The sequence below is a fragment of the Bacillus rossius genome, chromosome 6 (genome assembly GCF_032445375.1).
Source record: "Bacillus rossius redtenbacheri isolate Brsri chromosome 6, Brsri_v3, whole genome shotgun sequence".
Classification (NCBI taxonomy): Eukaryota; Metazoa; Arthropoda; class Insecta; order Phasmatodea; family Bacillidae; genus Bacillus; species Bacillus rossius.
This window is the reverse complement of record NC_086334.1, coordinates 9,308,013-9,320,890: the sequence shown is the minus strand read 5'-3', so window position 1 is coordinate 9,320,890 and position 12,878 is coordinate 9,308,013. Positions and strand designations below refer to the sequence as shown.

Below are 12,878 nucleotides of genomic sequence, written 5' to 3'. Positions count from 1 at the left end.
AAAATTGAAATAATATTTCTCATATAGTTTGTGTTTATAGGTGGTGACAGTTTTAATTTTGCAAATAAAAAACTTGTTGCTTAAGATCTTGGAACTTGTACGTTCTTATTCCTTTTTTTATTGGTAATGATCACTTAAAGGCCTTTTTCCCTCTTGACAGAATGTATAAAATTCGTCTAAAAATTATTAAGACTTGCAAAAAATTGTTCCAACAACAAAAGAAATAAGACCAAGCTACAATGTTTTGAGAACTGTCTTTGTACATAAATTTTTTGGGAAATACAGTTGTCTCTACTAAATCATGATAAGGAAAGAAAATATGTAAAATACAGGAAAATAAAAGAACATCCCAGTTTCAATGGTGTAATATTACAGTTTAATTTTGACTATTTACAAGAAATCATACATTAAATAAGGTAAATGAACTAGTTTTTCTTACAAATATTCAATATGTGCTCCTTAGTTATACGGCACACATCCAACCTAAAGTCCAATTCTTCCCACACTTGATAAACACGTGTGTAGTAATGGAAGCAATAGTCTCTTCAATTTTGTATCTCAAATCCGGCGGTGGAATGCAGACACAATATTTTCCTAAAGTCCAATTCTTCCCACACTTGATAAACACGTGTGTAGTAATGGAAGCAATAGTCTCTTCAATTTTGTATCTCAAATCTGGCGGTGGAATGCAGACACAATATTTTATAAAGACCCAAAGGAAAAAAAAACTGTAGAGCTTTATGTCAGGTGAACGTCGAGTCTTGTGAGGAAGAGCTCTGTCTTCTTGACCATTACGACCAATCCAACGGTCAGGAATTTCAACGTTCATTCATTCTCGTACAAAACGATTCCATTTGGGAGGGGCTCCATCTCCTGTTGCCAAATAAAGTTTACAGGTTTACACTCTACTAATTGGGGAATGAGCTATTCTTTCAACATATCCAGACCAGCCATCTCTGTTAAGGTAGCTTCGGTGAAACTAAATGACTTTGGAACAGCGCACAAAATGTTTAATTTTGGGGAATCCCAACTTGCCTTCCGAGCAGATATCTTAGGACTACTCAGGTAAAATGCTCAGACATGGTCAGCATCCTGTACAGTCACTTTTGGTCGTCCCATGCTTTTCACTTTACAAACACATCCGATCGTTTCAAATTGCCTATGCTAGCAGTGGATGTTTTTGCCACATGGGGGATCACAATCAAACTTTAAATGAACTGAAATTACAGATTCACTCTTAGCAAATTGCGGAACACAGAACGCTTCACGCTCAGGTGTCGCCATTTTGCGTAGGCGGCGCTGCAAGTGAGAAAACAACAAAGCAGTACTCGCGGATTCTCTTATGGACACACTGTATTTGGTCGCAAACAGCAATGCATGTGTTGGCAATGTTGGATGTACCAGCTGTACCTGAGTGCCAGTGTGGCTGTGTCTGTCTCGCGTCAGGCTCTGGAGTCACGGGTGGACAAGCAGGCTGATCCCGCAGAGAGGCATTCCTTGCAGACGATAGTCAACCGCGCCAACGTAAGTGTGAGCATGAACCTTAAAGCTATTTGTGACCATGGCAGGGCCGGATTTAGAGGTCTGGAGGCCTCAGGGCAACAGAGGAGTGGAGGCCCCCTGGCCCCAAATTATTTTCTAAATAAAATGAACAATTTTTTTCAGTCGAGTTTTCCAATAAATAATTTATTGTGAAATCAAGTATATTCTCTTAGTATTTAAAAAACATACATAAATATAATTGGAGACAAGAATTATATGAAATTAAATTTTAGTGTTAATGAATATTTCTGTTAATATTTAACAATAATATAATCATGTATAATCATGTAGGTAAAGGTAAAACAGCGAAAAAAGAATATCAAAGGATTTGTGGGGGCCCTCCGTTTGTGGAGGCTCCGGGGCTTTCGCCCCGGTTTCCCTCCCCTAAATCCGGCCCTGGACCATGGTGAAATGCTGATGATGTATTGATTGTGGCTGGAAAATGCACTTTATAGAGTTTTAAGGGGGAATATACCAATGCATAATATTCCAAGCCACAAAAATAAGGGTTTAAGGGTTGAGTATGTTACACCTGTACCCTAACAGTTTTCCTAGTGCAAGAGAGGACACGGCCAGCCCGTTATTTATAGGGTATGGATTTTGGTGTCCTATCTGTTGCCGATCTGGTGCCTAAATTCCGCGCATGTGCAGAGTTCACTTTTTCATTGATTTCGTCCAGTTGGCGGAACCCATGTATGGCGGCATTAACTGGTGTCTATTCAATTTCGCGAATATCGAAGGAACGTACCTAACGTATTGATAATTTCACATCTGGGTGCCGTAGCCATGCCGCTACTAAGTTTAACCTATTTTATTCTGGAAAGTTTCGGATGTTTCAATTAGCAGTTATGCCTGCCCCAGAAGTGCGGCGTAGGACCGGTTGGTCTGTTGGTCCACAGGTTTAGTTATTTTTTTTATACCTAGACGATATAGTTGCTGGGGACATTATTCTGTAAAGGCACAAGACTGTAAGTAGCGATTTGCAAAAGTGAATGTTCCTTTCAATCTATCATGTAAAGGACAGGAAGTTTTTCGTCGTGAGAAGAAAAAAGCCTAAATTCATTTTAAAGTCTTTAATTTAAATTCAACCAGTTTCAAACAATTAAATAATCATACACACAACTAACTACCTGAAACACACCCAACTACCTGCAAATTCAGAGGAAATATGGTTTTAATTGTTTATGTATGTGCAAGGAATGATCGTCATCTTAGCCGGGTACGATTGTGACTTGTTAGAAACAAATCTCAAAATATTAAATAACAAAATTTAAAACCTGGGCAAAAGCATTAAAAGGTTGAAAGCCCTTAAACTATTAAATTATCTAGTGGGTTACAAACATTTATATAAGAAATAAAATTGTATTGAATATTTCACATTTAAATATGTGGTTCTACTGCTCTAAGTAGTTAATAATTTAAAGGCAAATAATTAGAATTAAAACCATTACTGCAAACTCTTTAAAAGAAATATTAACCAGCTAAATTTTTCTTAAGGCAAAGAAAATTAAAAACAATGCACAATTTTAATAATTGATGAAATGTCGATGATTATATTAAATTAGTTTTTATATATTTACAATATTTACAATAATTAAAAAATTATGTACAATACTAAAACATTATTTAATTACAATATATGTAAAATTTCTGTCAAAACCAAAAGTAATATTTATATAAAAATGCTTAAATTGTACTGCTTACACTGAGTAGGAATCATAAACGATTCTTTGCAATAAAATTAAAGATAAACTTTACATCAAATATCGCTTCCACCATTTAATACGAAAATTTATAACGTTGTTAAAAACAATTAAAACTCATTACTATGTTCTTTCCACAACATTTGAAATGTTCTTGGTATATTAGCTAATTACTTTCAATAAAAAACAAATACGATGGTTCTCCATAAATTGTATGTTCTTACCAGTTAACAAAATTTCTGTAGTTTTATACTCCAAACAAAGTACTAAAATCTGTGACAGAACACGAAGTATTGTACACCTGACAGCCTTTCAAAATTACCCTTTGCCAGCGAGAATTAGCATCTCTAAAATCTTTCAAATTCCTTCAAAAAATTAATGCATGGATTTGCACAGTAATTAGGTTCCATACACCTATCCACCAATCGTGCATGTTTCTAGTAGAAAATTCAATTGCACCAAATTCCACTTGAATTACTAGAGCACAGTTTGGCCGGCAGGATGGGAGAACAAAATTACTTGGTAAACTGTCGATCAATATCTCATACAACCTTTAGCAGCGGCCATTTCTGTGCTCCATTATCTCTAAGAAATTTTCTGCCGTCTGGCTAAGTGGTGACAGAACGAAGGTGGTAGGCCCAGCGTAGTTTTCTCAGGCCACACCTAAAAAGTTGTCATGGTTCAGTGTCCGATGTCATGGCGATATCTTCGCCGCCCCAGGCTGCCATCTCGTGTCACAGCCGAAACCCAAGTTTTCTGTGCAGACACACACAAGTTCTCTCGTCGAGCTAACCACTTTGCGCAGGTGCAGACACGAGCTTACCATGCGCATGCTATCTGTGGCACGTTGAAAGATGACCGCAGATAACTTGTTCTGAAACTCCCCAGTTAGCAGCTACTTGTATGAATTATTAGATACAAAAAAAAAAAAACCAGTGTAAACTAATACTACCAGTACATTAACCAAAGTATAACTACTAAACAATTCATTGAACAATAAGATCAACACGGATTGCAGTGTGTGGCGAAAGGAAGAATGTGTGATTGAAGGTGCCGGCTTTACTATGCTTGTATTCAGATGCCTGTGATACTTAAGAAAACTCAATACCTCAAAGTAAAAGAAAATTGACTTAATTTTTGTGTGGTCAGGGTTGTACACCAGGGAAGCCCTCTGGGTCGTGATATATCCCTTCATCCCCAAAATCCTAAAAATTTCTATCATTCCAACCAACAAATGAAAAAAAAAAATTGAAAGCAAACTCAGGAAAAGTGGTTATTTCCCTCCTCCCCCTCCTTCAAGAAATTAACTTCTGCATACTATCCTGATGTGTGTAAGCCATCAGTTGGTGTTATGCCGATTAAACATGTTATCTTCAGCTGTGTAATATGTTGGCTGTGGACAGTACACTGCTTTAAACAACGAAAAGCAATTTCATATTTATTTGCAATTAATTTTTTTTATGCATGAAACTTGAGTGGACTCTTACAGTGTGTCTGTGTTTCAGGATATGCTGGACTCCATCAAACACACCATTGTGTTGCTGCAGATTGCGAAGGTAAGCACAGCTCAGATATTTCCGTTGCAACCTAGAGATATTATAAAAAAATGATGACAAATGTTTGCCACCCAGTTTCGTAATGAAATAGCCATCATTGTTAATAACAACATTACATTAATTTTCTACTAACATATTTTTTCTGACTAAGGTTGACGTAAAGTGTTGGTGTTTCCTGTACACACGTGTGTGCATGGCCGAGAATCTGTAGGATTCCCAGGTGGGGCCCGCGGGATGACGTTTTATCACTTCCACTTCACATTTTGCAAGCAAAGTGGGCCCGTTCAGTGAGGGGCTGTTTGATTCTCTGGCCCTCCGGGATCAACGCCCATGCACTTGTGACAAAGAGCTCGTGGAAATAACTTACACACAGGACACTGAAGCCGCTGATCTCACGTGAGCCATCTCGGAGTCAAGCTTAAGCCAGCACATCAAAATTTATTGTAAATGAATACGAACAACATCCCTGTATGTTGGAAATAATAAATGCATGTACTTTATGTACGCACGTTAGCAGTTATACTTACTTGGTGTAATAAAAAATTATCTCTAATTTTGCATGTAAAATGAAAATAATTAGGGATAAAATAATAAAATGACTGAAGTGATAGTAATAATACCATTGGTAAAGTATAAATTCAATCAATTAAAATATTTAAATATATACTAAATATTCAAAATTAATATAAAAACTTGTATAAAATTAATTATTTAATGTAGTAAAATAATGAGAAATTTTGATTAATAATGCCTACCTCTGCCTATCAGCATTCTGTTTTATGCTCTCCTCCATTCTCGGCCGCCACGAGAGTTAGCTACAGAAACCTTTTAGGCTCTGTTGTCGAGGATAACTTGAGGGCGGGATTGGGCCGATGAAGGTTTTCTGCAGGCTGTCACCTGTGTCGAAGTGTTGTTCGTGAAGGTTGTGTGATAAAAATTATGATATTTTTGGTTTTGTAATATGCTAGACAGTTGATTGCTTAAAGCAGCTCAACTACTTTCAGTGTGGTTTTCACTTCATTTTATTTGCTCATCATTAACATAGTTATAATCTGTACTGCTTATCCAGCAAAGTAAAGATGGTCGTATAAAAATTGATCATGAATATAAAAAAAAGTGGTATTTTTTTTAGACAAATTAAATTTTTCTTATTATTATGTTCTTTAACTATTTTCATTTGTATTTTTTAAAGTTGAGGTTTTTACCTCTTATGTTGTTTATACACTTACTGTTCTCTTATATATATATATATATATATATATATATATATATATATATATATATATATATATATATATATATATATATATATATATATACTTTTTTTTCTTCCTAGGTTATGTGACTGATTCATTGTGATGTTTTACATTTTACTATTTTGTGGTGTCCTATATTTATCATACTTTATGAAGGCAAGTAGGTTTACATTTTTCTTAATGTGGCATAAATCCATGTGTTAGTGTCAATAGTAATGTAAGTTTTTTCTAGTTTGATTTTCCAAATTCCCCCCCCCCCCCCCCTTCCCCCCCAAAAAAAATTATGTATCCACCACTATTTACGTAGCCTGAAACAAGACAGTGAGACTTTTGTCTATGTGGCATTCAAGCTCAATGATGACTGTGCAGCATGTACTTAGTATGTCTGATCATTTGTAAAAGATCATGTTTCATTAAATAATTTTTTCAGTGAATTTATGTACTTATTTCTAGTCAATATTGTGCTGAAGTAATTATGGAAAAAATGTTGCTTTACATTTATTTATACAGAATTTTTATGTTCTTTATATTGTGTACATTTTTTAAAATATTTAACATAGTAATATGATAAATAGTTAGAGGAATAGTAAATCACTCTTTATGAAAAACTAATAATACATTGCTCTTAAAATGGTTAGTCATTAAAATTATTTGAAGTACAAAGCAGTGCTCTGATACTCTAGACATTTAGATCCAAACTGAAAATCATTATACCAGCAACTGTTCTATAGCTAATTTTGTTAGGAGATCATTAAAATTAAGTGATTTTAATTTCAGAGAAAGGTGATGCATGAAGGCAAAATTGTAGTATGATAATAGTACTTGAGTGAACATATAAAATATTTTTTACATTTTTAGCTTTTCTGTCTCCCCACTCTACAGACACCACACAAGACGCATGCCAAGTTCTTGTTCATTGACTTGAAGGTTGCAGCAGAGAAGACATGCTATGAAGCATTGACTTCATGGCGAGTTTAATATTTATGTTCATTGTGTGTTCTTCCTAGACTTTTCAACTATCATTATTTGACCGTTGCCCTAATGTATTTCTTACTGTACAAAATCTTTGTTAAGTATCTCTTTTTTAAAAAAATATATTTTATTCTTCAAATTACCGCGGTGGTGGAGGCCTCGCATCTTGGGCAGGGAAACTCATAGAGGGGAGGGGACCTCTCGAAAATGAGAGTGCACAGGGGGGTCCTTCTGGCGCCCGATCTGGGTGGAACTGTAGGGATTGGGATGCGATGTCTGGTTCACTGTGGGACTTTTATTTATCAGTAAAAATTTAATTTTTTAAGTAAATTAAAACCCCGGAGGGCCACTGGCTAAGAGGGGTACAAGGTCTTTTCTTTTCTTTTCTTGTACAATAAGGGGTTCCACTGCTTGAAGTCTTGAATAAATGAGACAAAAACCGAAATGGTCACTTGAGGTAGGGTTGTATACAGCACGTTTTGCACAGATGATTAAGTCGACGTGGCCCCAAACCGCGCGCACACGGAGGCATGTTATTGTCGAGTATCGCACCTGCCGTAGTAATCAGGCCGCGGCAGACGTCACCTTAAACGAGTAGTTATTCCTCGGCCAGGCAGTCATCGCGGTCTCCGCGGCGAGGGAAGTCCCTGGAGTCACACACTGCCGTGACCTCATCGGGCGAGGGTGATAACTGGGGTTGTTACCTTTGACCCGGGGGGGTGAGGCGGGCCGGCTCGTAGCACGGCGGCGGGGCGAGCTATCGACCCCTGGCGGTGCGCAGCCCGCATAGCACTCGCGCGCTGCGGGTTGCCGCGCGCCAGACGGCCAGGCGCGCGCCAGTTGCACGTGGGGCCAGCCACGTGTCTCACCTCGCTCGCACCAGCTCTTCAGTTCTTGCGGGCATTTGGGAGCTGGGGAACCATCGGAAGATTGACGATGGACCATGAGCTTGACGGCGGTGTTGGTGGTGTTCGGGGACTGTTTTGAAAGAATCCAGAGTTCCGTCTGAGCTGGAAGACCACCGCGCGAGGAACGAGATGCGTGTGCTGAAGAACAGCTCTGGGAGCGCGCGGAGCACGGGCTCTGCGCTCGAGGAACTTGGTTCGTCGCCGGTAGAGCGAGTTGCCGCGCTTTCAGCGAAACACTCATTCTTATTGGCAGCTGCGACAGCGTTGGCTCGGAGCTGTCTGTCCCAATGACGGACAAAGAGTTTCCGGTGAGTCTGTAAAGAGTTTTTTTTTTTTTTTAAATAATGTCAGTTACGGTATAAATTGCTTCTTTGTAACCTACGTTCCTTTGGAAGACGAGGCTCAGAAAATCATATTCCTTCTACGTGTTTGAATTAATGTATGATGTGTCTGCAGGGGCGAACGCAAATCGGGGGCCGGAGCAAAAAAAAAAAACTATAGAAATATATTACCACCACCAACAAAATAATTAATTTTGTCATGCATTATTTTAGTTAGGTGTTTACCATTGTATAGTAAGTTTTTCAACACTTAGTTTCAAAAGAACATGTTTAAAGGTACATTGATAAAAATATTATTAAAAATCTTTCTAAAAACACATATGTGATTTATATATTTTATTTCAGTTGTAAATAGGTGACTAGAAATATCATTCTTAAAATCTACTTCGTCGTTTGCTCTTGGTCACTCGCCAGAATTGACATGTTCATGGAAATAGTAGCTTGTTTACCTTAACACGAGTGGGCTTTGTAGGTTCCACGGTTAACACCAGTGTTGTGCACGCTGCGTCGGAGACAGGTGCGTAACTGCGAGGTTTCGACGCAGCTGTTTGAGTGCCCCCCCGGCGAGAGGGCAGCAGTGTGTGCTGGGGGTGCAGGGTGTGCGGGCAGTGGACCGCAGCGTGGCCGCGCGGGGCGGCGCGCTGCACTAATGGCTCAGGGCATGGTGTGCTCGTGGTTCCAGAACACGGCGCACCCTGTGAACGGCGTGTACCGCCCGCCGCCGGAGACGCCGACCTCTGGGGGCCGCCTGCTCACGCCCAAGTCGCCCTCCTCGCCCTCCTCGCCCTTGTCGCCAGGTACGTGCCCCGCCGTCTTCACCGTCCCCACCATCAGCCCGAGACATAACACCTTCTCGATTGGCGGCTTGATTAAGGGCTCCGCCTACCCGGACCTACCCGGACACACATACGGTGCGCAGAGCTTCAGGGAAAAACAAAGCGATTTGAAAACTACTCAAGATACCCGAGTGGGGTCTGTTTACGAAAAGCATTTTTAGAGTTCGCTGAGGGCCGAAAAATACTTTTGATTCCAGATTAAGTTTTAAAACTGTAGTTTTAGAAGAGTTAAAAATGGCTAAAACGCGTGTTTTCAGAGTGATTTTTAGGCGTAAAACAACCAGTACAGATTCTTGAAAGCACTCAAGGGACTTGCATTATGCCTTTATCATAATTTCTCGGCCATATAATGTTACGGTCACCGCTCAAATTTCACAGTTATCCTGTGACGACGAGAAGACTACGCGGCAGTTCAGAGACTTGCGCTTAGAGGCGATACCACGCTAGAAGCACCAACGATCGTCGCGCTTATCATCCCGCCTCACCAACACACTTACACCCCTGACGAGGCGGGCCCCTTAATTTGCACTCAGTTAGGTACTTTACAAATTGCAGCCCGTCATTGACGATGAAGCTTGATGAGCACGCCCTTGTAAAAGCGCGCTTGTGGCTTCGCTGTCGGCCCCCTGGGAGACCTCGGGTGGTTGTCGCAGTGGTAGAAGTGGCCCGAAGGTAGGCCTGGTCTCGACGGGCAGCGCTCGCCGCCTCGGTCCCTTCCGTCGTGTGCGCCTCGTCACCCAGGCGATGCCGTGCGGCGAGCTTTGAGGGACGGGTGTGCTTATTATGTACTTGGTGCAGTGTTCCTTTGTGTGTGTGTAGAGTCCAGGCACGACTCAAGTGAAACTGCATGCATGCATATATATATATATATATATATAGTGTGTGCATCCAAGTATGCGACCGCTAAATTAAGCTATTGAGCAAGTGTGAAAAGGTGCAGGTATGTAAGTATGCAAGTGTGCAAGCATGCAAGCATGCAAGTATGGTGTGTAATTTTCTACTTGTCCCCTGCCGTCTCCTCTTCTTCCGGTTCCCTCCTTCCACATACCTAAATACTCCCCTCATGTGATCGGAATTTTTCGTAACGCTCGAGAACTGTAGCCCCATTCAGCAAAGAAGTTTCGCTTCAAAAATTAAAATAAAGGATCAGTGTTCATGACACGCAAGAGCCAGCGGCAGTGAAGAGGCGGCTGTGGGCCGTTGTCGGGGCGTCTCCCTCCATCTCGCTCAGGCGTGCGGCCGGACACGACCCCAGCTCTCCCCTCGTGCACGTCAACGATAATAAACCTATTTTACCAGGCGTCTGTTCCAAACACAAAACCTGGTTGGCCGTGTTTTTTTCGGGAAGCCTTCTTTTCACAGACGAGAGAGCCACACCATAAGTTCCCCGAAGTTCATGCTCGCTTTTTTTTCCGTTCTATCCCATTGTATAAACCGGCGTGGCATTAAATTTTGCGGTCGATTAGGATATGTTAGCTACATTATAAATATTTTAAAACATTGTGGATGGTTGGTTATATTAGGTAAGTATAGCTACATTAAAAATACTGTAAAATCATTTTATGGTTGCTTAGCAAAGAACTTTTTAATATGTAGCTATCCCGGGCTAGGAAACAGTTTACATGATTTCACAGTATCTTTAATGTAGCTATCCTAACCAAATCAACCGTCCACAATGTTTTAAAGTATTTATAATGTAGCTAACCTAACCTTTTACAATGAACAAAAAAAAAAAAAACCGAAGATGCACGATCGGGAGTTTGGCTCTCTAGTCTGTGAAAAGAAGGCTTCCCGTTTATTTCAGGCAAATTTCTACCATCAGCACACCAGTCATTGCCATCCAGTGCGTCCTGAATGTCGTGGCCAAATAGGGCAATGGATTATCTTGCAGACGGCCGTCAATCACAAGGGAACAATCGCCAGCACAGGCATACCTTGTTGCGGTCTAAAGAACGAACAGATTTTTTTTTTTTCGCGACATATGTACGCCCCTCTCCCTCCTTATTATCAGACCTTTGGTAGAGGTGCAATGTTGCTACCGGTATAGAAAACAGGAAAAGTCAGGGAAATCATTAAATATTTCTGTAATTTTTTTCTTGTGACAGCAATATAAACAGAAAATACTATTTTAGCCAATGTTCAGGCGCCACAAAAACTGCTCAAATTTTTACTAATCTCTACACTTTGTTGCTTTCCCTTTTCGTAAAACCCTGGTATTTTTACTGTAAACACAAATGGTGGTAACTAATTCCCGAATGCTTTAATACAAGTTAGATAAGCGTACATTTGATACCTAGGTGTATCTATAACAATTGTATTTAAACAGGCGTATCTATAAAAATGGCGTTAATTTCGCTAAGATGACACATTTGAAAGCACATACGTCTTTTCCTCCCAAAAGAGCAACACCAAGTGACCCGCGCGGTTATTTTAGTCTGGAATGTCGGGGTAACTTGTGGATTCAGATCTGGAAATAGCTGTAAACGTCATGGAATTTTGGAATTTCGAACTTGCAGCATCCCTTGAGTTCCTGCTGCTCGTGACATGCTGCGTAGCTACCCGTGTGTGTGCAGCTGAGTGCGGACATGCCGCGCTGCTTGCCGGCACGGAACCAGTTCCGAAACATGCAGTCACTTCTGCCGGGACCAGCTATGTTTGCCGCCCATTCGCCGCTGACCGTCGGTTGTAACCAGAGCGATGTGCGAGTCTTCAGCGAGGATAAAGGTTGCTTCAGAAACCGATCCTCATTTTTATAATGGCGTCCCTTTACAGATAATATTGCCAAGTCTGTACTTCACACTGCCGCTTACTATGTGTCAAATAATTGAAAATAGGTGAAACTGATTGTGTGGGAAAATTTTTTTTTGACGTGATAACGTCTTATAAATCGATGAACGCCGGCTGCAAGCACGAAAAAGCATGACTCATTGTCACGTTCCGCCTGAGACGAGCGTGCGAGAAAATCTTCTATATAATATCAAACAGGTTAAGACGGGCTTTTTAAAATCAGCAATTTTAAAAAAATTTGATTTATTTGTCCAATTTCGTAATTTTAAATTAACAATTTATTGACATTGATTTGATTTCAGTTTATTTCTATAACTAATTGTTCGTGATTATATTCAAACAAATTATTTAAATTAAATTTGCAAAATTTTAAAATTAAAAAAATATGCAATTTTTTATGAATGTTTTCTTATGACGTTATCAGTAAAATTATCGTCCGTAAACCGACTTTACAGACAAACACCCCCCCCCCCTTTTCTTTTTTAACTATGAATATTTCTCGGTACAGAATATTTATATTTATTTTCGGAGACACGCTGCGTGCTCGTCGCCTCGCTGTCTCTTCAGCGCTTGGTCCAATAGAAGCTCTGACAGCAGTCTCGCGCGAGCCAGTGCCCAGCCTGGTGACCTCGGACCGCACACGGAGGATCCTCCCACGTGACCCCGTGTCCAGCGGGACGGCCTTGGCCTGCTTCCGGGTCCTATATCTGGACCGCGGGCGGGATCGCGTGACCACCGGGTCGTCGGAGCCGTCGATAGTGGCGTGATCTGTCGTCGTGGTCGTGTGCTCCTCGCCCGGGCGCCTCTCTCGCCGTGTTGTCCCAGGTGGTTGTTCTGTCTCCTCCTCGTCGCCGGTCAGAACTTGCCCTGATTCCTCCCACGGAGTTCTCAGTTCTGTCTACACTTTTAACGCTTCACATCTATCTGATTCTGGCTTGTTTTCTGTGTGTGTTTCGGTATTGTCCATTCTTCAGGGT

General features: G+C 40.6%; 1 protein-coding gene across 4 annotated transcripts in view; it reads left to right on the top strand.

Annotated features, from left to right (window-relative positions):
- Positions 1–12,878, top strand: part of LOC134532570 (oxysterol-binding protein-related protein 9) — a 112,455-nt gene that overhangs the window by 34,158 nt on the left and 65,419 nt on the right. For 2 of the 4 annotated variants that reach the window (XM_063369099.1, XM_063369101.1), the window contains exons 4-6: positions 1,447–1,524; positions 4,751–4,801; positions 8,937–9,075. In XM_063369099.1, coding sequence (XP_063225169.1) covers positions 1,447–1,524; positions 4,751–4,801; positions 8,937–9,075 — 268 coding nt within the window. Of the gene's footprint in view, positions 1–1,446; positions 1,525–4,750; positions 4,802–8,131; positions 8,246–8,936; positions 9,076–12,878 lie in introns of those variants that run through there. The other 2 variants (XM_063369100.1, XM_063369103.1) reach the window with 2 other exon arrangements.